General features: G+C 43.5%; 1 protein-coding gene across 7 annotated transcripts in view; it reads left to right on the top strand.

Moving 5' to 3' along the window:
* The window catches only part of CD226 (CD226 molecule), a 434463-nt gene that overhangs the window by 50180 nt on the left and 360189 nt on the right, over positions 1 to 24094 (top strand). For all 7 annotated transcript variants that reach the window (XM_085605898.1, XM_085605899.1, XM_085605901.1 and 4 more), the window contains exon 3: positions 1112 to 1462. In XM_085605898.1, the coding sequence (XP_085462024.1) occupies positions 1112 to 1462 (351 nt within the window). The remainder of the gene's footprint in view (positions 1 to 1111; positions 1463 to 24094) is intronic.

Raw genomic sequence — 24094 nt, 5'->3', positions numbered from 1 at the left:
GGCACTGGAGTGGACTGGCGACCCCTCTCAGCCAATACTGGTGCTGCTCCAGCAGCGCCAGGATTGGCTTAGGGCACGGTTACTAGTCGCTGGCCTGCCCATTAGAAGACCGAGGTTTGAGCCTTTGCTCAACCCTCGCTCTCCTAATGGGCATGCGCCAGCCAGAGCAGACACTAGTGCGCATGACTGGGCACGGCGGAAAAATTTGCCGACCTTCCCCACTCATGCGCACTTGTGCTGCTGCCTGTTGCCCCTGGACTGACAATCATGTCAGTCAACATGACGCCGAACCGCCCACCCCCTTCAGACTCTGAAGGGGGTGGGCGGTCCGACGTCATGCTGACTGACATGATTGTCAGTTCTCCCTCGGCGTCTTTGAAATTAAGTAAACTGATTCAGTTTACTTAAGTTCAGAGACGCCGAGGGAGCTGCGGGCGGGGGGAGTGCAAAGCCCCAACGCCCTAATGGACGCACCGCCCCTGGGTATACACAATGTTCTCATAGGTAGGAGCACATGCACAAACAGCACATGCGCCGTCGCAGGTTCAACCTAAAAAAGATGCAGCCAATGGGGATGGACCTGCCCTCCATTGTTCTGAATATGACAGGTGAAGATAGGTCAGCCCTTGCCCTGGGCTTTGCCAAGGCACAGTCCCCGTGCATCACACTCAGTGTGGCAGGTGTTGGCCCTTCATAGAGCTCAGCAAGGGACCAGCCTCCTACTCATCTCCCTCCTGTCCTCAGCGTCCCACGCCACGGGTGGCAGGTGTTTTCCACTTTATATATTGGGCAAGGGGCCGCCTTCCTCTTCCTATCTCTCCTTTCTTGCAGCTGGTTATCCTAGAACTTAGAGTCCCTTTGTAAACAATGGCTTGCTTATTATTTTAGCTTCTCAATATTCTGTTTTGTTTTCAGATGGTGGCCAGCGACATGATGCCCTCGAGTGGATGTGCACTCCATAAATAATACATTAAAGAATTATTCATTGGAATATCAGGAATATCAAAAAAATTGCAAGAACTCCTTATGTTGTCCATTATTTCAAAAACATTTGTTCCTATTCCAGTCATTTAAACAGTTCTAAATGAAGGTATACTTTCTTTTTCCTTAGATCACTTTGAAGGGTTTACTCCATCCTCGTTTACCTATGAAACAATGTTGGGTCAAAATGCCACTTTCTCGTGCGCAGATACTTCGGGAGACAGAGTCAAGGAAATCACCTGGGAAAAACTAAGAGAAGAAGGGAAAACCACAGTAGGTCTGTGCAACTTGTCCAATGGCCAGGTCTTGCAGCACTATGGGGCAGATCACAAGCGCCGCAGCCTCATCGTTTGCAATGGCCTTCAGAACAGTACCCTCACCATTTGGAACGTCATCGCATCTGACGAAGGAATTTACCGCTGCCACTTTGCGACAACCAAAGGAAACCAAAGTATCCTGATAAGCCTGAATATAGCTAGTGGTGAGTAATAGATACTTTTAGTGAGCTGGGAATGACATGCTTGTGGTATCGTAACATATTTGACTGCATAAAAAACGAACAGCATACATAATTCATTATTTTTAAACCCAGGACACTGCTTGAGGAGGAAGGGATGGGTACCCTTAAGTTTCTACTTGCAAACTAATGATATGCTAAAAGTATGGATGGCTTTAACATTTAAAGTTTTAGTAGACGGTTTTTGTCACTGTTTATTATCGCGATGCAGCCTTCAGTTTTCGTTAAGGGTGTTGTCTTGCTCGTGGCAGTGCATGTAACTTCCTGTGATATCATAGGCAGATGATGTAATTTCCCCAACCACTTGCTATAGGATTTTGGTGAAACTGAATGTTTGCGTAGATACATGCAGTTACAAATATGTCAGTAAAATGTTCAAGGTTCAAGTTGTTGATATTCTTTCCCTCTGTAGACACATTTATTTCAACTAATTTCCATTTGAGCTAGGTATTTTTTTTTTTTTTTAGAAAGAACAAGTGTAAACAGTATCAGATCAGAAAACAAAATGTGGGGAATCATACAGGCGTAGGATTGTGGGGAATCAAAAAAGAACAGGAATACTCCAGTGAGCTCAACCTGACTCCAAGGGGTCTATTAGGATGGCGGTCGGAAAATCTCCCCGACCGCTATGGTAGCAGGAAAAGACCGCCTGCCAGGACCGCGGCATAACTGCTGGTCCAATTAGTATGCTCCGCAGTCGAAATCCGACCACGGCAGTATGATCGGGCCTTTAACATTGCGGCGGTTGCTGCTGCCAGCAGCACCACCGCGATGTCAAAAGCAGCATGTCCTGCATATCCCTCCACTGCGTGGCAGGCACTGCACAGTGCCTGACACCTGGTACAGGGATATGATAGGGGGTACCATGGGTACCCCCCAGTGCACCAACACCACCCAACACATTGGGAGCCCGCAATGGGCCCCCGGAGACATTCTCCACATGCTTTTCCATCGCTGTTCCACCGCAGCGGAAAGGCTGGCTACCGCTGGCATCATAATCATGCAGGCGGAGCCTGACCCTGCACCGGCTCAATTTTAGCGGTTCAGCTCCGCCCGCCAGGCATGCGTGCGTGCGGACTGCTACCGGCGGAAAAGTGGCGGGCTGAATTTCTCACCGCCGCGGTCATCACCGTCATGCTAATGTGACCAGCGGTTATCCGGGTTCCAATTGTGGACAGATGTCCGCCGCCGACCCGGCGGTTGACATTGCCGGCCCGGCGGTGGCATTCTATCCACCATCCTAATAGACCCCCAGGTGTTCATTCTCTTAACTTACGTGGGGGGTCTTATGCTGTTTATCTCCCCTCGTCTTGGGTTTACATAGGGGTAGGGTGCCATTGTGGCTTTGGAACATCATGAGGATTTTGGGCCACTGGGCCAAACGTATTTTGGGGGGCCCTTTTCAGAACAGCTTTGAATGTATCCAATTTCAGTTCTTTCATGCCGTCTTTAGCCAGGTCATCGACAGTGCACAGGCACGCTCCACATTCTTAAGGTGTTTACATCCAAAATTCAGGGATTTTGATGTGTTTTTAAATATTGTAACACAGCAGCAGCTCACTAATATTACTGCAAATAATCTATGTGACACCCTCCCAGGCATAAACTCAGTGGCAGTGAAACTGACACTGCAATGAAACAAAATGTTACCACCATTCCTGAACTTGGGGCCCTTTTATGAGCAGCCTTTGCTGCCGGTTGTGAAGGGGCATCCTTAAACTGAAAATAGCATTTGCAACATAATTGCGGCAAGAAAGGACTCTAAATAGCTCTTACTCTTGCGTTGTCAGATGAGAGGGAGGGAAAAGGAAGAGTTAATAGGTGACGTAGTAGAGAGACTAGAAGAGAGGAAGAGAAGACACCACACAGACAGGTGAGAAATAACAGCAAAAGGCAAAAACAGAGACTACAGAAGGCAGAGAGGAAAACACAAGTGAAAGATGTAACAAGCGGAAAAATGTGAAAGGTGCAGCTAAGAGAGAGAGAATTAGAGGAAGAGACAGGTGTGACAAAGAGAAAGTCTACAAAGTGATCAGAGAGGGAGGACACATGCAAAAGAGACATCTGAGAGAAGGGGGTGATAGGTGAGAGAGAGGTGGGACATAAAGTTCAAAGAAAGTGAAAGATAAGGAGACGTTAGTAAGAGAAGTAATAAAGAGAGAGTGTTGTGAGAGAAGTCAAAAAGAGACATAGCGGGAGCGAGAGGGAAACATTCTAGAAAGAGAGTGCAATCAGTAATTTTCCTCATGGGTAACAGGCTCCACCTCCTTGATTTCTGCCCATTTTTCGTATACTAATAGTTAATAGCCTTTTATTTTCTGTTAGTATAATAAAAGAAAATGTAGTGCAAAGAGCTGGAACAAGATACTCAATGATAGCTGAGGTAAGGTAAATGCCTTTAAATGTATGTTGTGTCCATGTGTGCCTGTGAGTGTGCATTTGTGTGAGATAGAGTATATGTGAGCATGTGTGTGTTGAAGTGAGAGAGAGAGAATGACTGCTAATGAGTGAGGCCGAGTCTTTAACTGAGTTAGTGAGTGAGCATTAGTGAATGAGAAAAGTAGTGGAAGTGAGTGTGAGTTGGTGAGAATGAATAAGAATGAGTGTGCAGATGTTAGAGAGTGTGAGGCAGTGTCAATGGCCATTAATATGTGAGTGAGTTACAGTGAGTGAATGTAAGTGAGAATTAATTCTTCATAGTGAGTGGGAATAAGTTTGAATAAATGAATGAGAGTAAGATTGCGTGCACATGAGTTTGAGGGGGTGAGAAAGAATGATTAAGACTAAATGTGAGTGAGAATGAGTGCAAAAGAATGAGAATAAGAGAGTCAATGTGAAAAAACATTGGACTGAGTGAGAAAGAATGAGCGAGTCCAAGTGAGTGTGTGATAATTTATGAATGTATCTGAGTGAATAATTGAGTTTATGTAAATGAGTACGAGAGAGAATGTGGTGTTATGCTTGCAAGTCTGCAGTTAGCTCTGGCATTCTGAAGGTAATTCTTGGTTTATGTAACCCCTCTTTCACAATGTTTGTGCTAGCATGTTAGAGACAATTCTTAGCACAATACTGAGACTAATATATGCTAGAATTATACCTGGTATATTGGGATAACCATGGAAAAAAGCTGTCGCTTGAGTACTGGAGGACATTCTTGGCATGGGGTACACATTGCAAAATGCTAGCACTGGCTAATGGTAATTCCTTACCTTGGCATTCTGTGGGTTGAAGAGCCATGCCCAAATGTTAATCCTAACATAAAAGAGGTAATACTTGACAAAGGATCACCCATGGTATATGGACAGCACCAATGGAAAATGGTGGCACTTGCCTATTGTATGGTGTTTTTTGCCTAAGAGTGCACTCATGGCAAATGGGGAGCATGGGGCATCTTAACGAGCCCTGTTTACTTTCTGCAGCTTTCTCTGGGACCAGGGCTTTACATGTAGGTTTTGTAAAATAAATAATTTCAGCAGTGTAATGCATATACTTCTAATTAAGCAAAAATTAACTACAAAGCAAACACATTTCTGTACAAGTTACTGCTTTGTTTCATTATTGTTAATGCATGAAAAATTGTGTGTGTGAAAAAACCCTAACCTCTGTGAGTTGCACAAGTGAAAAAGCCATGAAAATGACCAGCAGTCAAATTGTATTGGCAATCTGGAATACTATATTAATATTCACTATAAGGTGTATATCAATGTATACATGTAAACTTAAATACTTCCTACAATCTATTTATCGATATCCCATTGTGCTTTACACTGGGGGGAACCATTAAGCTATGGCTGTTTGTGGTGTGAATAAGTTAGGCTACCAGTAGTGTCAGTGTTCTGTAGCACTATATTCTCTTCAGACAAACACATCATTTTTTATATAATAAAAAGAGAAAGGAGTAGCGTTCCCAAGGATGACCAAATAAGTACCCTAAAGGTTGTAGACTCAATTCCTTAATGATATAAGGATGGTGGCACTTCCTGTGATGTTATTAAGGTCAAAGGTGTGTGATGTCACTTCCGCTACCCCAGGTGTTTTGGTGAATCAATGTCTATGCTCTGGATCCTATAAGAACAAGTAGCCACGAGGAAGTGAGACTTGAAAACCCCGAGTGCGAGTCAGGTGGACCGGTATCTCCATGACAGATATGGCCACCCCAGATTCAGTGTTCATCGAGGGAGGTGCACGTTTTTATACCCGCTTTGTTTCCACGTACACATTCTTCCTGCTAAAGGCAGGAAACATTTGTGTTTTGGAAACCGGGCGAGGACTGGCTAAAAATGCAGAAAGGGTCCGGTAGTTCTGAAACTTGCATTTGTGATTGTATGATGCCATGGTGGAATTACCACTCAGGTCCATAGTTCCTTCTCAGGTAATTTCGGGGCCCCTGCCCAGGTAACTTCGGGACCCCTGCACTATGCACACTGCAACCTGTAATCAGGGCCCATGAATGGCTGAGCATCCAGGGATAGGTCAGCCCTTACATTCAGAGTCTTTCACAATTTTCTTCAGTGTGAGTTTGGGAAAAGGACGTATAGCGCTTTTATCCGAATTGGGCACAAACATATTGTATCTGGTGGCCAGACTTGAATCTCAGGCAGCAAACCACTATGATTCTTAATGAAATGGTGGAGAAAGGATTCCTTTTGCCATTCCAGTTTGGACCCAGCCATATGCAAATCAGTCTTGATCCAGCGCCCAATGCGAACAGTCCAGCCTGAACTGCCCAGCCAGGTCCTCCCTGGACTGGAAACAAGCATCCTAGGACCGGGAAGGGTATGCCCAGACGTGGGTCCTGTGCTCACTACACCACTGGATTCAAACTAGCCAGGCTGATGAAGGGTGTTACCCTAAAACCGGTCCCAGGATGCTTGTTTCCGGTCCAGGGAGGATCTGGCTTGGCAGTTCGGGCTGGACAGTTCCCACAAGGAACAGAGTCAAGACTGATTTGCATATGGCTGGGTCCAAACTGGGGTGGTGTGGTGAGCAAAAGAATGATGGATTTAACCCAGATCCTTGTGTGACTGGGGGTGAGTGTTTGCATTGTCCAGCATTCCGTCCATCAATCGTTTTTTTTGCATCTGTATTAGCCCTACATATTTCCAGACCTCCATAACTGCAGCACTTTGGTCAGATCGATAGCAGGTTGAGAGCACATTACAGTTGCCTCCATAGTAAAAAGAGGCTGTTTGGGTGCTCTATGGAGGCAAGTCCAAACAGCGGTTGAGAGTCATTGGCTAGAACCTCCAGATTACAGAGGTTGTGCCAGAGAGTATCAATCAGGACCGCCGCAATGGTGCTTCACTTTCGAAAACAGATGAAGCTTTACCTCTTTAAAGAACACTGCATCACAAAGCATTAACCATCCACAAGTCAACTTTTTCTTCTATTACTCGCTGACTTTAAGCTTGTCTTTGACCATGTACAGCGCTTTGCTGCATTTTTGCTAGGTTTGACAATAGAAATACCATATTCGGATATACATAACTTCGTTATCCAGCCCTGCCCTAGCATTCTCCTCCAGCAGGACGATGAGCTTCTTGCCTGCATGAAAAAAAGCCAGTATGAACCAAACAACTGTTTAGTGCTACACAGATGTCATCAGTTCCAGTGGCAATCCAACTTTGGCTTCTAAGGTGGGGCGTTCATGATACTACTGAGGCAGCAAGAGTAGAGCTTTGGGGACATCAGTGTCTATGCCCAAATGGCAGCCTCAGTACAGCTGGTGAGATTTGTTGAAAAAGGAAATAGAATTATCTTAAGGAGGTTTTCAGTAGAAGATAACTTTATCTCAGCAAAGAGGGAAACTGGCCTAGTTATTCCAGCAAAGCACACCACCATCCATTGTCCCAACTAAAGTCATGCTCTCTTTCATTTCTGTTTCTGCTTGGTTAGGATCACCAAGTCCGGCTTTGTCGCAAGGGCAAAAACTGAGAGCGCTATAGATCAACAAACCATAGGTTTCAGGCACGCTAAAGTTAGAAATTCGCATTTAAAAGACCATTGAAATTCACTGAAAAAACCATAGGTTTCAGGCACATTATAGTTAGGAACTAGCATTTAAAAAACCTTAGAAATTCCCTGAAAAAACCATAGGTTTCAGGGGCGTTATAGTTAGCCGGAAATTTCGCTCGTACAAAACCATTGAAATTCCCCAGTTATAGTTAGTTCAGCTAATTATAACTCACGAGCCTGCAATGCACTGCTTATGACGTCACATATTACATCACGCATGACATCACTCATGACATCTCAAATGACATCACTCATGACATCACTGATGACATCATCCAGTGAATGTGTGTTTTTCTGAAAATTAAATAAGTTTTATATATGTATACGACCGCCAGTAGGTAATGTCTATATATATATTCACTGAAAAAAACATAGGTTTCAGGGGCGTTATAGTTAGCTGGACTTTTCACTCGTACAAAACCATTGAAATTCCCCCGTTATAGTTTGTTCAGCTAACTATAACTCGTGCGCCCGCAATGCACTGCTGATGACGTCACATATTACATCACTCATGACATGGTCAGTGACATCACTCATGACATCACTGATGACATCTCAAATGACATCACTGATGACATCATCCAGTGAATGTGTGTTTTTCTGAAAATTACATATGTTTTATATATGTATATCTCAAGGTCGATGGAAGAATAAATGGGTATATAAGTGTCTAAATGGATGACTTGTTTTTGAAAAATTGATTGTATAACTGACTGATTAAGTGTATCTTAGTGAATACATGGCTTAGTGAGTAATGTTTAAATGTGTAAATATCTGTATCAGTCTCTCACTTTGTGTATAAGTGGCTGCATGGGTTGGTGAGTAGCTACATGAGTGTCTATATAGGTTATTAGTTTGTTTTTTGAGTATCAGTATGAGTGTCTGAGTGTCTGTATGGTTCGGTGGGGGGTATTACGTAGTGCATAGGTGCATGAAAGAGTGACTCACTGTTTGTATGTGTTGAAGACAGCATGTGTGCAGGACTGTATGGGTGGATGAGTGTGTGCATGGGTGTGTTAGTGAGTGAATGGCTGTCTCAATAGTGTCTTTATGAGTAACTACATATGTTTTAAACTAGTATATGTGACTATTGGTGTATATAAGTGAGTATATGTGAGAGTGAGAGATTGAAAGAGTTCCTGTATGAATAAGTATGTGTTTCTATAAGTGATTGTTTAAAAGACTAAGTATGTGTAAGTTTCTGTAGAAGTAAGTGTGGTGGTGTGTGTATAACTGTATATGCAAGTAAATGGATGTTTGATTCTTTATTAGCATGAGTGACTATGTGTGTGAGTAACTCTATGGATGAATGGCGTTGTGTAACAGGATGTATAGGTGTATGAGTACATATGATGAGTGAGTACATGTATGAGTGACTGTATAGGACTGTTGGTGAATGAGTGGATGTGTATGTGGATCTTAGAATTACTGAATAGGTTGTTGTAACTGATATTGGTATGTCCATTGTTTTGAAAATTTTAGTTTCTATTTTTGAATGTGTGTATCAAAGGTTATATTAGGGGGAGAGGAGGTCTGCCACTCTATCACAAGGATGATGTCATCAGTGATGTCATTTGAGATGTCATCAGTGATGTCATGAGTGATGTCACTGACCATGTCATGAGTGATGTAATATGTGACGTCATCAGCAGTGCATTGCGGGCGTGCGAGTTATAGTTAGCTGAACTAACTATAACGGGGGAATTTCAATGGTTTTGTACGAGTGAAAAGTCCAGCTAACTATAACGCCCCTGAAATGTATGGTTTTTTCAGTGAATTTCTAAGGTTTTTTAAATGCTAATTCCTAACTATAACGTGCCTGGAACCTATGGTTTTTTCAGTGAATATATATATATATATATATATATTATCTACTGGCGGTCGCCAGTAGATAGTTATAGTTAGGACCACGTTTCCATAGGAAATCCGCAACATTCTATTTTGAATAACTTTGGCGCCGGTCGATGAATCCTCGCGAATTTCTCAAAATAGGTGGGGCGCTACGCTCCGCTCCTACCCTGAAAGTCTCGGGGGGATTCGTCAAGCGGGGGCTGAGATAAAAGGGGGGTCCCAAAATGCGTTTTTCCCATGCATTTTTCCATAGGACCTTTAGACAGAGCTACAGCCCGAACGGCTGAACAGAATTACTAGAAATTTGGCAGAGAGGTAGTCCCTAGGTCAAGGAAGTGCCTTTTGTAGGTTTGGTGTAAATCTGTTCAGTAGATCCTGAGAAAATAGCATTTAAAAGCATATATATATGTGGGCGGAGCCTAACCACACATCTCATCCTGAGATCTGATTGGCTGTCAGCACTTCATCCAAGAAGTGTTGGCAGCCATCTTGGGACCAATATACATGATAGCACCTCATTAAAAAGCATTGCAGTTAATAGAAGGTTTTAAGACTTTAGTTACATTATAAATCATTTGTTGATGGTACCATACTCATTTTAGGAATTGTGGTATGTTCTAAGGTGATTTCACCATGTGAAAAAGCCTTCTGCTGGGATATCATGATTGAGAGAAAAATATTTTCTCATGCTTTTACCACAGAGGTTTGGAAGGTGATCTATAGGCTAAACTGAGAGCTTATTTTCTGTAAATTCACATTATCTTTCTCAGTCATGTGAGAATGAAGTCTGACATTCTCAGTAAAACATGTACATCCAACAAGGGCAGAGACTGTCAGTTGATTCCTTTGTGTTCTACTGCAGCTTCCCAGAGTGTTCCAAAGAACTACTAGAGCGCTAACAGTCCTACTTATGATAAACGTATGGCACACCTGAAGCCATCTTGCTTGGATTAAAGTGGTAACTCTTAAAACATTTAATTTAAAAAGGAACAAAATGAGGGGGTTCATTTTTCAATAAAAAGTATGATTAGTGCTGCAGAAAGAAAAATTAGGGCACATTTTGAGTGACTTCTCAAATCCTCTTCTATTTCATTAAAAAATTCTGACATGCAGACTGAAACATGCACTTTCAATACCAGCAGCAGTTTTCCCTGGTGAGCAGTAGCTTTACTACAGTGATCTAATGAGCAAAAAGAGTGCTAACATTCTGAATTTATGGCAAATGTGTGACACATCTGAATGCCTTCTTGATGGAATCAAAGTAAAAAACTGAAAGTATTTCCTACTGAGGAGACTGCAGTAAATGAGGAAATTAGGAAACTTCATAACAAATAAGTCTCCCAAGATGGCCACCAGAGACAAAAGAGCCCAAATGTAGCCCAAATATCACCCAGATGTAGCCCAAGTATAGCCCAATGACAGAATGTCCCAGAATGTTCTTAAAAACAACTAGAGCGCTTACTGTCTTCATTATGACAAAAGTATGGCACACCTGAAGCCATCTTGATTGGAATAAACTGGTAACACTTAAAACATTTAATTTAAAAAGGAACACAATGAGGAGGTTCATTTTGCCATAGAAATTATGATTAATGCTGAAGAAAGAAAATGAGGGCACATTTTGAGTGACTTCTCAAATCCTCTTCTATTTCATTAAAGAAATTCTGACATGCAGACTGAAACATGCACTTTTAATACCAGGAGCAGACTTCCATGGTGCAGTAGTTTTACTACAATGATCTAATGAGCAACTAGAGTGCTAACATTCAGAATTTATGGCAAATGTGTGACATATCTGAATACCTTCATGATGGAATCAAAGTAAAAAACTGAAAGCATTTCCTACTGAGGAGACTGCAGTACATGAGGAAATTAGGAAACTTCATAACAAATAAATCTCCCAAGATGGCCACCGGAGACAAAAGAGCCCAAATGTAGCCCAAAATCACCCAGATGTAGCCCAAATATAGCCCAATGACAGAAGTGTGCAAAACACTTATTATTTTGTGTTTTTGCAGTGTTATATAGTGCAGACTTGTCAGGTATTGGAGTGCTTTACATGAGCATTGGTTACATCACACAAGAACACATTCATTTTGGTTGTAGACATGGGGAAACTAAGTGATTTGACCAGAATCACAGAATGTCGAGCTGAAGCAGAAACTTCAACCTGGTTCCCCAGTTGCAAAGTCTGCAGTTCTGGAAGTAACACCACATCATCTCCCCTAAGTGCAACATTTAATCAAGTGGTCAACTGGATAAAAAAACATAAAGATAACAAATAATTTAAAAGTGCTTTGTCGCTATTTGAAAACTCAGAAAATATGTCCTTATTTTAGCCTTTTAGAGCACTAACCATAATTTTGATGCCAATAAGACCCTCTCATATATGTAATTTCTAAAGGAAATGCTCTAGGTATTACAGTTTTGATTACATCAAGATGATGTCAGGCGTTCCACACTTTTGTGATAAATATAGAATGTTAGCAATCTAGTTGTTCATTAGGATACTGTTGAGAGGCAGAGGCCAGGGGCACGGACTCTGAAAATTGAAGGCAGGTAGGAGGGTGCAAAGGCAACAATTTAACCACACTGAGCAGGCAGGAAGGGCCGTGGAAGCACAACAGACTATGGAGGGCAGTGGAAAGGGGGGCAGGGGCAACAAACCAACAATACAGGACTTGCAAGAGAGGCTGTTGGAGGCAAGATCTATTACGGGTCAAGGAAGCTAGGGGCGGTCCCCAGATCCCCGGGAGCCACCACAGAACTGAGCAGGAGAGTGAGTCAGGGACAAAAGGGGCACCTTAATTTGAGCCGGGGTGCCTAGGAACGCTTGCTCCAAAAATGAAGAAAACAGACATATGAGACATGGAATTGGAGGCAGAATACAATGGCAGTTTAATGAGAAGATGCAACTTCAAAGAAACCGCAGAATAGAGACATAAAGTACAAAATACAGAATCCAGATAATCATACAGCTGTCATGATATTCTCTGTATCTCAATTAATGTACTGACAGAGAGAGAGAGAAAACACATCTATAAATGCATCATGAGAAACAAGTTACACCAAGGAAAATGTTACCTAGGAACACTCATGTTTACTCTTAGAGCAAGCATTCCTGCAATTACAATACAAAATCTTTTAAATGCAAAAGTAAAGAGAACAATGGTTAAACATAACATGACATTTCATATAGGTAAAATAGAATAAGATACTTCAAGCAAAGCAGAGCAAGACATTTTAAGCAAAGGAAGACAAGAGCTCCCAGCTCTTGGGGAAAACCTGCACTGCCTGTTAACCTACATACAGACGGCGAGGTAGTCCGTCGATATCTGTGGGTGCTCCCTTTTTATATCATTTTGTGGGCTCCTTTGCACGCTACATCTACCTACGTATGCTACCCAAAAGCTTCGTCTGCAGATTTTACCAGACATTTCGTCATTTACCCACTTAATGCTGACAATGGACTGGGTGAAAAGGTCAGTCTCTCAGGCCAATCGCTTATCGTAAGTTCCATAGAGCAAGCAGAAAATAATGGGTATTGTACGGGAATTCAATATATTCATGTATAAAATCTCCTCAGTTCTTGACGCTCTGCGGTTGCCACTTCCTTAAAAGCGGGAAACCTGCCCAGGAAGCAAGTACCAGTCCAGGATGCAGCCTACTGTATGTCGACAGCTTCAGGGGGATGTTGAACTTTGATACCGAGCACGGAGCACTCGGGTAGGGTGGGGGCTACTGATTTGGAGCAGAAGGCCTCGCAGACCTGCCTTCAGACTGCTATACACTAAAATTGCAGAGCTATGGTCAATTTAACAAAGAGGCCTACATATTGAACAGAAGGGCCTACACAGGGGTTTTATACTGGCTGAGTGGTAAGGATGTCTCAGGATAATTATATAGCAACACAGGACCCGCTGGTCAATTTAATACGGCCTACAAATGCAGCTGGCAGGGCAAGGACAAGGGTCTCATACTTCAGGCGTGGACAGAACGGGCCAGGGGCCCCCTGTGATACAAAATCTACCCTCCTTCAAGCCTGTGGCAATGTAATAGACCATTGTGGGCAGAAGGAAGAGGCAATGGTAGTACAACCATACATGCCAACAGACCCGATTCAGCCAGGAAACGTCCAATGTTTTTAAGCTCAAATGGGCTTTATTTGATCTGTCTCCTGTCTACAATATCCTCTTTTTCAATGTAACTCAAAGGGGAAAATCAATACCCCAGTTTTTTTTCAAAATCTCCCTCTTACCAAGTTCAAAATGTTCGCAAGTATGGTACATTGGATCATGGAAGGAAATGGGATAGGGACATGGACTTGGATAACAGAGGACAGGAGGGACATGGAGAGGTGCACCAAACTGACCCTGCAGGGCAGGCATCAGGGTTTGCAGCAGCACAATACACCACACGGGAGTGCAGCACAACAATCCATAGAAAGCAAGAGGGAGGGGACAGGACTATGCACATGGACAACAGAGAACAGAGGGGCAAGAGGCAATGGTAGCTAGCTGACCATAATGGACAGACAGGAGAGAAAGCTGCAGCATAACAGACCATAAAGGGCAGGAGGGACGGATCAGGGGCATTACAATGGAACAGACAAGCCAGGAGGGAGGGAGTAGGGCTGGGGGCAAGGGGGCAGGGCAGGAGCAGCAAGATAGCCATGGAGGTCAGGCAGGATGGGCACTAGAAGCAAGACACACCATGAAGAGCAACAGTGAGACTGTGATGGCATACACACAGACCATGGAGGGAAGGTGGGAGGGGGTCAGGGGCAGCTAACTGACCACACAGGGAAGGTGGGAGGGGCCATGGCAGCACAGAAGACCATGCATGGCAAGTGGGAGGGTTAGTGGCAGCACAATGGCTATGATGGGCAAGAAGGAGGGTGGAGGGGCATGCACAAAGGACGATGGAGGATAGAAGGGAGGGTCAGGACCTGTGCACAGACAAGAAAGTTCAGGGGAAGGGACCTCACAACAGACCACACGGGGCAGGCAGGAGGAGCAGCTGCAGCACAACAGACCAGGGAGGGCAGAAGGATGTGGCAGTACAATGGACCATGTAGGACAGGAGGAAGAGGATAGGGGCATGGCATGTGGACAGGCAGGGTGGAGGTGACAGGGACAGGTTACAGTCATCTGACAATGCTAGGCAGGTGGGAGGGGAGTGGCAGCTCAACAGAACACTCAGAGTAGATAGGAGTGGCAGGTCCATGGGACATGGTGGGCAAAAAGGATGGAGCAGGGGCATGCACAAAGACATCGGAGGGCAGGGGGAAGGAGAATAGGGGCAGCAAGCTAAGCACAGAGTTTAAGCAGGAGGTCAATGATGGGGCATAGAATTGGGCAATGGAGGGCAGGAGGAGTGGACTGGTGCATCATACTGAGGGCAGTGGCAGCACATCAGACCATGCATGGCAGGAGGGAGGAGGCTAGTCCATGGATTCACACAACAGAGGATAGGGAGGAAGGGGATGGGGCAGCAAGCTAACTGTTCAGAGAAGGCGGGTATTAGGAACTTTATTGTTTTTAAAACATTGTGTCTGTGCGAACTACTTAAAATATGAACAAGTATGCAGCATAATCTCACTTTTATTCAGGAAGAAGAGGACGTTTGTGACTGTGACTCCGGGCTCACTTGGCAGAAACACCCCCTGACCCTCCACCCCCTATCGCAAAATGTAATGCCCGTGAAAAGGGTAGGTGAACACAGTGTTATATAGAACATAGTCCTGAGAGCACGATTGAAAATGAAAACTAGATATAGTGTATGGTATAAACTATGCACCAAAAAGTGTGATATAAGATGAACCGGGCGTGAAATATAATATGCAATACATTGTGCGCAATGACAGATTCATTGGAGAGCGCGAGATAGCACAGGCACTAGCGCGTGCTATGCGATATGCGCCTTGGAGTGTAATATGCACAGGGCAGTGTTGTGTAACCTAACTAGTCTCTAAAGTTGTAATATAAAATATGTGCTGGGGAGTGTAAGGTTGCATATGCACTGTGACAAAGATATGGATCCCAGATTGTAATATGTATGGCATAGCACTGTGCGTTATAACATAGGCATCGAGAAAGGCACGTTAGATGGGGCAATATAACCCGTGCGAAGACAAGTGTGGCATGACATATTCACGGGGTGGTGTTACAGTGCACATGGGCTAGAGAGTGTCATAGCATATGCACTAGCTAGTGGAATACAACACAGAGGTGTGTGGCACACGGCAGGCAATGGTGGGTGTAACACAGCATTGGGCTCTGTCAGGAGCGCGCTGTGACTCTCAAGTGATGTTCGTCCCCTTTCCAGAGAGTAAAATAAAAAGTATTACACATCCGGCAGTGGATGTGTGTTTTATTAACCGTGAGGGGGGTTTCTTGCATAGTTTTGGTCGAATTTTTGTCGAATCCCCTTTGAATGGCTTGGTGTGCATGTGTATTAAATGTGCCCGTCAATAGCTACCCAAGTTTGTATAAATAAACGACAAGGGTGTCTACCGGGATTAGGCACGGTAGGGCATCAGACATGTCAGAGCTTCACTAGTGGTGTAAATACATTCCACGTGGATTCATTGCATGCATAGTCGCCTTTTAATGAATATCACGCAAATCGTCATGGTGATAGGTACGTACGGTTTGTCCAGCATGTCCTAGGTGTGTCTATAAATATATATTTTTTAAAAATAATAAAAAACAGTGGCCGGCCCTGGGGATTGGGGTCAAAAAAATATAATTAGGAGACTGGCCCTGGGGGATGGGGTCATCAGGGCCAATAAATTAGAATAAGAAGGGGAACCAAACAGCCCCCCTTCTTAAAAAACTAAAATAAATAAAAGACTGGCATCGTGCAGGAGGCCATGCCCCCTCCGTGCAGCACTCTGCAAACGCGCCCCCAACAGGTATCTCCAGTATGCGCCAGGGAGCTGCGCTGCAGCCAGGTGTTCTGAGGCCAAGCCCCTTTTTACACCTCTCTGCAACGCAGCTCTGTGGCGCTTACTGGAGGTACCTAGTGGTCTAGTTTGACCCTAGGGACCCTTAGGATTCAAGGGGACTTAATCTCTCAACTTAGAACAGCCACAGGGCGCGTTTACACAGTGGTGAAGGGAGGGGACGGGGCCTGAGGTGACGTGTGCAAACACGCACTATGGCACGTTTTAAATTGGGGATATAATTTCCCTTCAATACTGAGGGCCCCTGGGGGCTAACTAGCCCACCAAGTGCTTCCAGTAAGCGCCACTGAGCTGCATTGCAGAGAGCTGGTCCAGGCCGTGCCACTTTTTACACCTCTCTGCAACGCAGCTCTGTGGCACTTACTGGAGGTACCTAGTGGGCTAGTTGGACCCCAGGGACCCTCAGGATTCAAATGAACTTAATCTCCCAACTAAAAATGGACACAGGGCGTGTTTAGACAGTGGTGAAGGGAGGGGACGGGGCCTGAGTTAACGTGTGCAAAAACGCCCTGTGGCCTGTTTTAAGAGGTAGTTTTAATCCCCATGCCCTCTTATATACTAGGGGCTTACAGAGGAGGTCATGCTAATCACAGGGGGACCCCAACGCATAATGTTCCCTAGTGTATGTAGGTGTTTTCACTGTATTCTAAGTGTCTTTTAACATAGCACTGGCTCTAGGACTGGTTAGTCAGGCTCAGTTACCACCAGTATCCGTCTGAAAAAGTTGAGGGTACAGGATGATTTTGCAACAAGGCTTCTCTCTGCTCTTCTTTTTGTTCTTTCTGCACGTTATCCTTCTTCCTGCACTTATCTTCGTATTTGAGGACTTCTGTTGCTTCTTTCTGCACTTCTTTTGTTTCTTTCTGTGCATTTTTTCTTCTTTCTTCACATGTCCTATCTCTGAAGGCATAGTTAGAAATTAGCATTTAAAAAACCTTTGAAATTCACAGAAAAAACCATAGGTTTCAGGCACGTTATAGTTAGGAATTAGCATTTAAAAAACCTCAGAAATTCACTGAAAAAACCATAGGTTTCAGGGGTGTTATAGTTAGCTGGACTTTTCACTTGTACAAAACCATTGAAATTCCCCCGTTATAGTTAGTTCAGCTAACTATAACTCGGGCGCCCGCAATGCACTGCTGATGACGTCACATATTACATCACTCATGACATGGTCAGTGACATCACTCATGACATCACTGATGACATCTCAAATGACATCACTGATGACATCACTGATGACATCATCCTTGTGATAGAGTGGCAGACCTCCTCTCACCCTAATATAACCTTTGATACACACATTCAAAAATAGAGACTAAAATTTTCAAAACAATGGACATACCAATACCAGTTACAACAACCTCTTCAGTAATTCTAAGATCCACATACACATCCACTCATTCACCAACAGTCCTATACAGTCACTCATACATGTACTCACTCATCATATGTACTCATACACCTATACATCCTGTTACAGAATGCCACTCATCCATAGAGTTACTCACACACATAGTCACTCATGCTAATAAAGAATCAAACATACATTTACTTGCATATACAGTTATACACACACCACCATACTTACTTCTACGGAAACTTACACATACTTAGTCTTTTAAACAATCACTTATAGAAACACATACTTATTCATACAGGAACTCTTTCAATCTCTCACTCTCACATATACTCACATATATACACCAATAGTCACATATACTAGTTTAAAACATATGTAGTTACTCATAAAGACACTACTGAGACAGTCATTCACTCACTAACACACCCATACACACACTCATCCACCCATACAGTCCTGCACACATGCTGTGTTCAACACATACAAACAGTGAGTCACTCATTCATGCACCTATGCACTACGTAATACCCCCCACCGAACCATGCAGACACTCAGACTGATACTCAAAAAACCAACTAATAACCTATATAGACACCCATGTAGCTACTCACCAACCCATGCAGCCACTTATACACAAAGTGAGAGACTGATACAGATATTTACATATTTAAACATTACTCACTAAGCCATGTATTCACTATGATACACTTAATCAGTCAGTTACACAATCAATTTTTCAAAAACAAATCATCCATTTAGACACTTATATACCCATTTATTCTTCCATCGACCTTGAGATATACATATATAAAACATATTTAATTTTCAGAAAAACACACATTCACTGGATGATGTCATCAGTGATGTCATCAGTGATGTCATTTGAGATGTCATCAGTGATGTCATGAGTGATGTCACTGACCATGTCATGAGTGATGTAATATGTGACGTCATCAGCAGTGCATTGCGGGCGCCCGAGTTATAGTTAGCTGAACGAACTATAACGGGGGAATTTCAATGGTTTTGTACAAGTGAAAAGTCCAGCTAACTATAACACCCCTGAAACCTATGGTTTTTTCAGTGAATATATATATATATATATATATATATATATATATATATATATATATATAAGCGGTTCTGATTCTGCTAATGTGACTTTTGCCAGGATATGGAACTTGTCCGGGAACATGCGATTATGTCACAGAGTGGAAAATAATGCTATATTTAAATTGGGAACTAACTATGACTGACTATGTACGAACAGCAGAAATGGAGCATCATGGTAGTTGTGGTCTAGATGACCACCAAACAAAGATATCGGAGGCATTTATTGATGGCAGATTGAAAATACTAAATGTATACAAGATCATTTACTAACCAAATTGAAAAGAATACCTTACATCATAGCCCAAGTTAATTTATCTAAGATCTGAGAAATGCTTTTTACTGCTGTAAATCGTAATATGTGAGTAACCAGTCCGTTCTCAGTGTTGATGGCTTTGAATGGTTGAAAAGAACCAATGAGCCTGCCCGACGATTGTAAGCATTTGACAAAGACTCGTTAGAGTTGAAACGCGTTATGCATTCTGTTTGCCTTGAGATTAAAAACTTTGCGAAGCACTGATGGTGTGGCCTGTATTGCGTTACTAAACAGTACGCGTTTTTCGTTTGGAATATTGAAGGTGTCTGGCGCACCTTGTAGGGCCCCGACCCGAGAGGCTGTGGCGCTCCTCACGTCAGAATTTCGTTTGGAGTTTATGTTAAAGGAGCGCCCGCCGGCTGTAGAATTGGACATTAACAGAGTATTGATGGCAGGGCCATCGTTGAGAGGCCCGCTTTTTATTCTGTGAAATGGACTTCGAATCAGCCAGGGTTTGCAGTTGGATTTTTGGGCATATCTGCTTCCTTAAATGTAAATACATCGCTGGCTGGAGATTGGACATTAATGGAATATTGATGGCAGGGCCACTGTGAGGAGGCCCGCTTCTATTTTTGAAAATGGACTTTTAAATCAGCCAGTGTTGGAAGTTTGCAATTCATCTGCACGCAGTGCCTCCATGAACGTTATCTCGGAGGCAAGTATGAATTTATTAAGAACAGAGTTGGAGCGGTTCTGATTCTGCTAATGTGACTTTTGCCAGGATATGGAACTTGTCCGGGAACATGCGATTATGTCACAGAGTGGAAAATATTGCTATATTTAAATTGGGAACTAACTATGACTGACTATGTATGAACAGCAGAAATGGAGCATCATGGTAGTTGTGGTCTAGATGACCACCAAACAAAGATATCGGAGGCATTTATTGATGGCAGATTGAAAATACTAAATGTATACAAGATCATTTACTAACCAAATTAAAAAGAATACCTTACATCATAGCCCAAGTTAATTTATCTAAAATCTGATAAATGCTTTTTACTGCTGTAAATCGTAATATGTGAGTAACCAGTCCGTTCTCAGTGTTGATGGCTTTGAATGTTTGAAAAGAACCAATGAGCCTGCCCGACGATTGTAAGCATTTGCCAAGACTCGTTAGAGTTGCAACGCGTTATGCATTCTGTTTGCCTTGAGATTAAAAACTTTGCGAAGCACTGATGGTGTGGCCTGTATTGAGTTACTAAACAGTACGCGTTTTTCGTTTAGAATATATATATATGTATATATATATATATAGAGAGAGAGAGAGAGAGAGAGAGGACGAGAGAGAGATAGACAGAGATATAGATAGAGAGATAGAGAGAGATATAGATAGAGAGACAGAGATAGAGAGAGGGAGAGAGAGATAGAGATAGATAGAAAGAGAGATAGATAGAGAGATATATATTCACTTTATATATATACATATATATATATGTAAAAAAGAAGCAGAGAACTCTGGGTAGTTCTCAAGTTTAGGTGAAAAGCAGCTCCTGTATAGAGCACTCTCAACACCAGCAACACTCTAGATCTGCTCACCTCAAATGTCTACTTTTCTATCAAAGTCTTTAACCATAGGACTCGCACAGTGCGATCCACGCCGAGATAGAAAAGGATAAAGTCTTTTGCCATTTCTACAGCAAAGTCTTTATGCATAGGACTAGCACAGTGCTGTCCTTGCCGAGCTGTAAAATGACAAAAGCCATTTACCACTCCCGGCACAATATTACAGCTTTGAATTGGTAAAATGCCAACCAAGCCAACCTGAAATGAGTAAAAGCAACCCCTGACACAGTGTTTCACTCTAATTAGAGCGCTTCAGAGGTATAGCTTTGTCCAGACACAAGGGAGCACTCAGTATAAGTCAAACAAATACCTTTTCAGGCATAGAGTGACGAATAAATTATGCAAAAAAGAAGCAGAGAAGTCTGGGTAGTTCTCATGTTTAGGTGGAAAGCAGCTCCTGTATAGAGCACTCTCAACACCAGAGACACTCTAGACCTGCTCACCTCAAATGACAGCTTTTTATCAAAGTCTTTAAGTATAGGACTAGCACAGTGCCATCCATGACGAGATAGAAAAGGACAAAGTCTTTTGCCATTTGAATTGGTAAAATACCAACCAAGCCAACCTGAAATGAAGAGCTCTAATTAGACAAGACGTTTGAGGAACAATAACATTGCTGAAATTACAGACACACAAGGTCACTGGAGACATTTCCTCATGGTCCATTATGCAGCTGTAGTGTAGAATATGCACTAGGTATTACCCAACGAGGTAGCACTTACTAATTAACCAGCAGAAAGTACTCTAGTTGGGTACACTTTTACTGCAAAACTGTGGCCTCTTGTTGGATAAAGGGGCAAGTGAAGCTCTATTCTGGCCCAGTCACTCACACAGCTACTGTCACACCCACACAGACACTCAGACACCCCCTCACACACCCATTCAGCCACTCTCACATATACGCACAGACCCACACTGCCACTCACACACCCACTCACACACCCAAAGAGCCACTCACACACCCACAAAATCACTAACACGCCCACTTACAGACTCATATAGCCACTCACTTACACACCCACTTACACACTCAAACAACTACACACACCCACTCACAGAGCAGTTTCTAGAGTACTGTGTACAAAAGAAGAATGATGATGCCATCAGTGATGTCATCAATTATGTCAGTTGAGTTGTCATCAGTGATGTCATGAGTGATGTCATAGAACATGTCATGAGTGTTGTCATATTTGAGATCATTAGCAGTGCATGGCGAGGGCGTAAGTTATAGTTGTTTTTAAAAACCTTTATTTTTCAGTTCTTTAGAAAACATAGCACAGCAGTTAGTGAAGCGGCCGGTAGGAGGAGGGATTGGTCTTATTGCCGCCCAGTTTAAGGAACATACAAATCTCTCCCTCTCTCATGATAGGCGGTAACACCACTCTGTCACGTGCTCCTAGGAAGACTTTAAAAAAAAACTAAATAGTGCATATTGAGCCGAGATTATGCCGTGGTCTGCAATTTATACGCACTGAAAGTGCTGCTGAAATACGCCTACTATTCCAGCCCTAGTGTCAATCCTTGTTCGGTCAGTCGACGTCGGCGCCATGAAACCTTTGGGTGTACGCGCGCTATAGAAATAAATTTAACATAACAACATAACATAACAGATGTGTTGTAAGTGGTGGAAGGTATTTGCTAGCAGGATCCATGTGAGGTGCCTAACTGATTTGTCTCCTTCCCTGTGCAGTCTCTGAGCGTGTATTCATCCAGTCTGTCCCATATATCTGCTATGCATCTAAGCGCTGTCAGCTCCCTACAACGTGTGTCAGGGTGGGACTGCTCCCCAGCTTGTAACAAAGCGAGCGCTGCTTCCTCCCTGCCGAGTTCCACCTGAAACTGTTGACGCACTCTGCTGGTCAAACCCATGCATGTGCCCCTCAGTACCACTTTGAGGGCCTCCCACTCCATAGGTCTGCTGGTTGTGGGACCCCAGTTGGCCTCCATGTAATCTGACAATGCTTGTGATAATGCTTTCCTCCATAATGGATCCATCAGAATGTCAACTAACATCCTCCAGATTCTTTCCATCTGCGTGGGGTCGCCCCACTTTATGGTGCAACTAAACGGGTAATAATCAGACAGGAAACATGCTATGTGTGTGACCTCAATGTCTTCCGCATGTGGGAATCCTGCCACCAGAATTCTATTCAGTCTGCTGTATGTGTTGTGTGTGGCTTAGTAATAAGTATATACCTGCTGCATAGCAGGACCTAGTCACCAGACATCTTCTATACCCATGTTTTGAATAATCCCATTAAGCGATGCTGTCATTAGTGGCTTGGTTTCCATCCTGAGAGGTGTCCTATCCAGGCTGGGGTCTAATATGCAGTTGAAGTCGCCCAGCCATATCAGAGGCAAATCGACCTCTCGTTAACAAATCCTGAATTTTGTAAAAAAGGAGGGGTCATCAATGTTTGGCACGTATGTGTTCAGTATGCTCAAGTCACATCCGTCCAGGGTCCCCTGTATCAGAACAAACTGTCATTTTAGGAAGTTGAGTACCCTGTGCCTCTTAGTTTACATCACCAATCCCCTGACATTCCACGTCAGGATTCTGAGATCAGCGCCATCATGGTTCATGGTTATGGGTGATAGCCTCCTTTCTCCCTGCCATGTCTGAGCCCCTGCCACCTGCTATAAACACTGCCATACTATGCATAACAAACCCTCTCACCCACGGCCAAACATAGTTCAACCACTTGGCTATTTATGCCCACCCCATGAGTGTGCCAAGACTTGCACAACATCCCCACCGATCCAACAGGGATCAACAAACGTACACGTCCAGCTAGCTTCCCTGCCAGTCATTTTCATTTAGTGGATTTATAACAATTTCCTTGCGTCTGATCACACACTCATCTATTGTTCTTTCATGACCCAGATTTACTCTAGTCTGCACATTCCCAGGTCCCAGTGTTCAGCACAATGGAGCTGAATATCATACCTATACATGGCACGGTCATCCCTAGCAACATACAAGCCACTCAGGCACTCACCAAGCAAACCATTGTTGTGCTACCTAAGAAGTACCAACATCTGCTCTCCGAATCAGTCATCTCCAATCCCTGCCTCTGGTGGACCATGGTGTCAGGCACAAAGTCCATTGTGGAGTTCGAGGCCCCAGTCTCAGTTCCATCGGCCGAAGGTTGCAGGTCAGCGTTCTGCTTTGTGCCTTGTGCTTCCATGGTGCTGAGCTGCTTGTTACTGTCCTTTTAACTGTGACCCTCCAGATGTCCAGTGGTGTAGCTTGGGGTCATCCCCAGCTGAGTTGCGTCGATGTGACCTCCCTTTGGAGCGGGTACCCCAGTTTTGCTTTTGGATGTGTCCCAAGTGGGGTGGTATTACCTCACCCCTGGGTTCCAACCATTTCCACACCTCATCGGGCTGGTCTAAGAAATGTGCCTTCCC

Source organism: Triturus cristatus, chromosome 5_1 (genome assembly GCF_964204655.1).
Source record: "Triturus cristatus chromosome 5_1, aTriCri1.1, whole genome shotgun sequence".
Classification (NCBI taxonomy): domain Eukaryota; kingdom Metazoa; phylum Chordata; class Amphibia; order Caudata; family Salamandridae; genus Triturus; species Triturus cristatus.
Note: the sequence above shows the minus strand (reverse complement) of the source record. Positions and strands in the feature narration are given on the sequence as shown.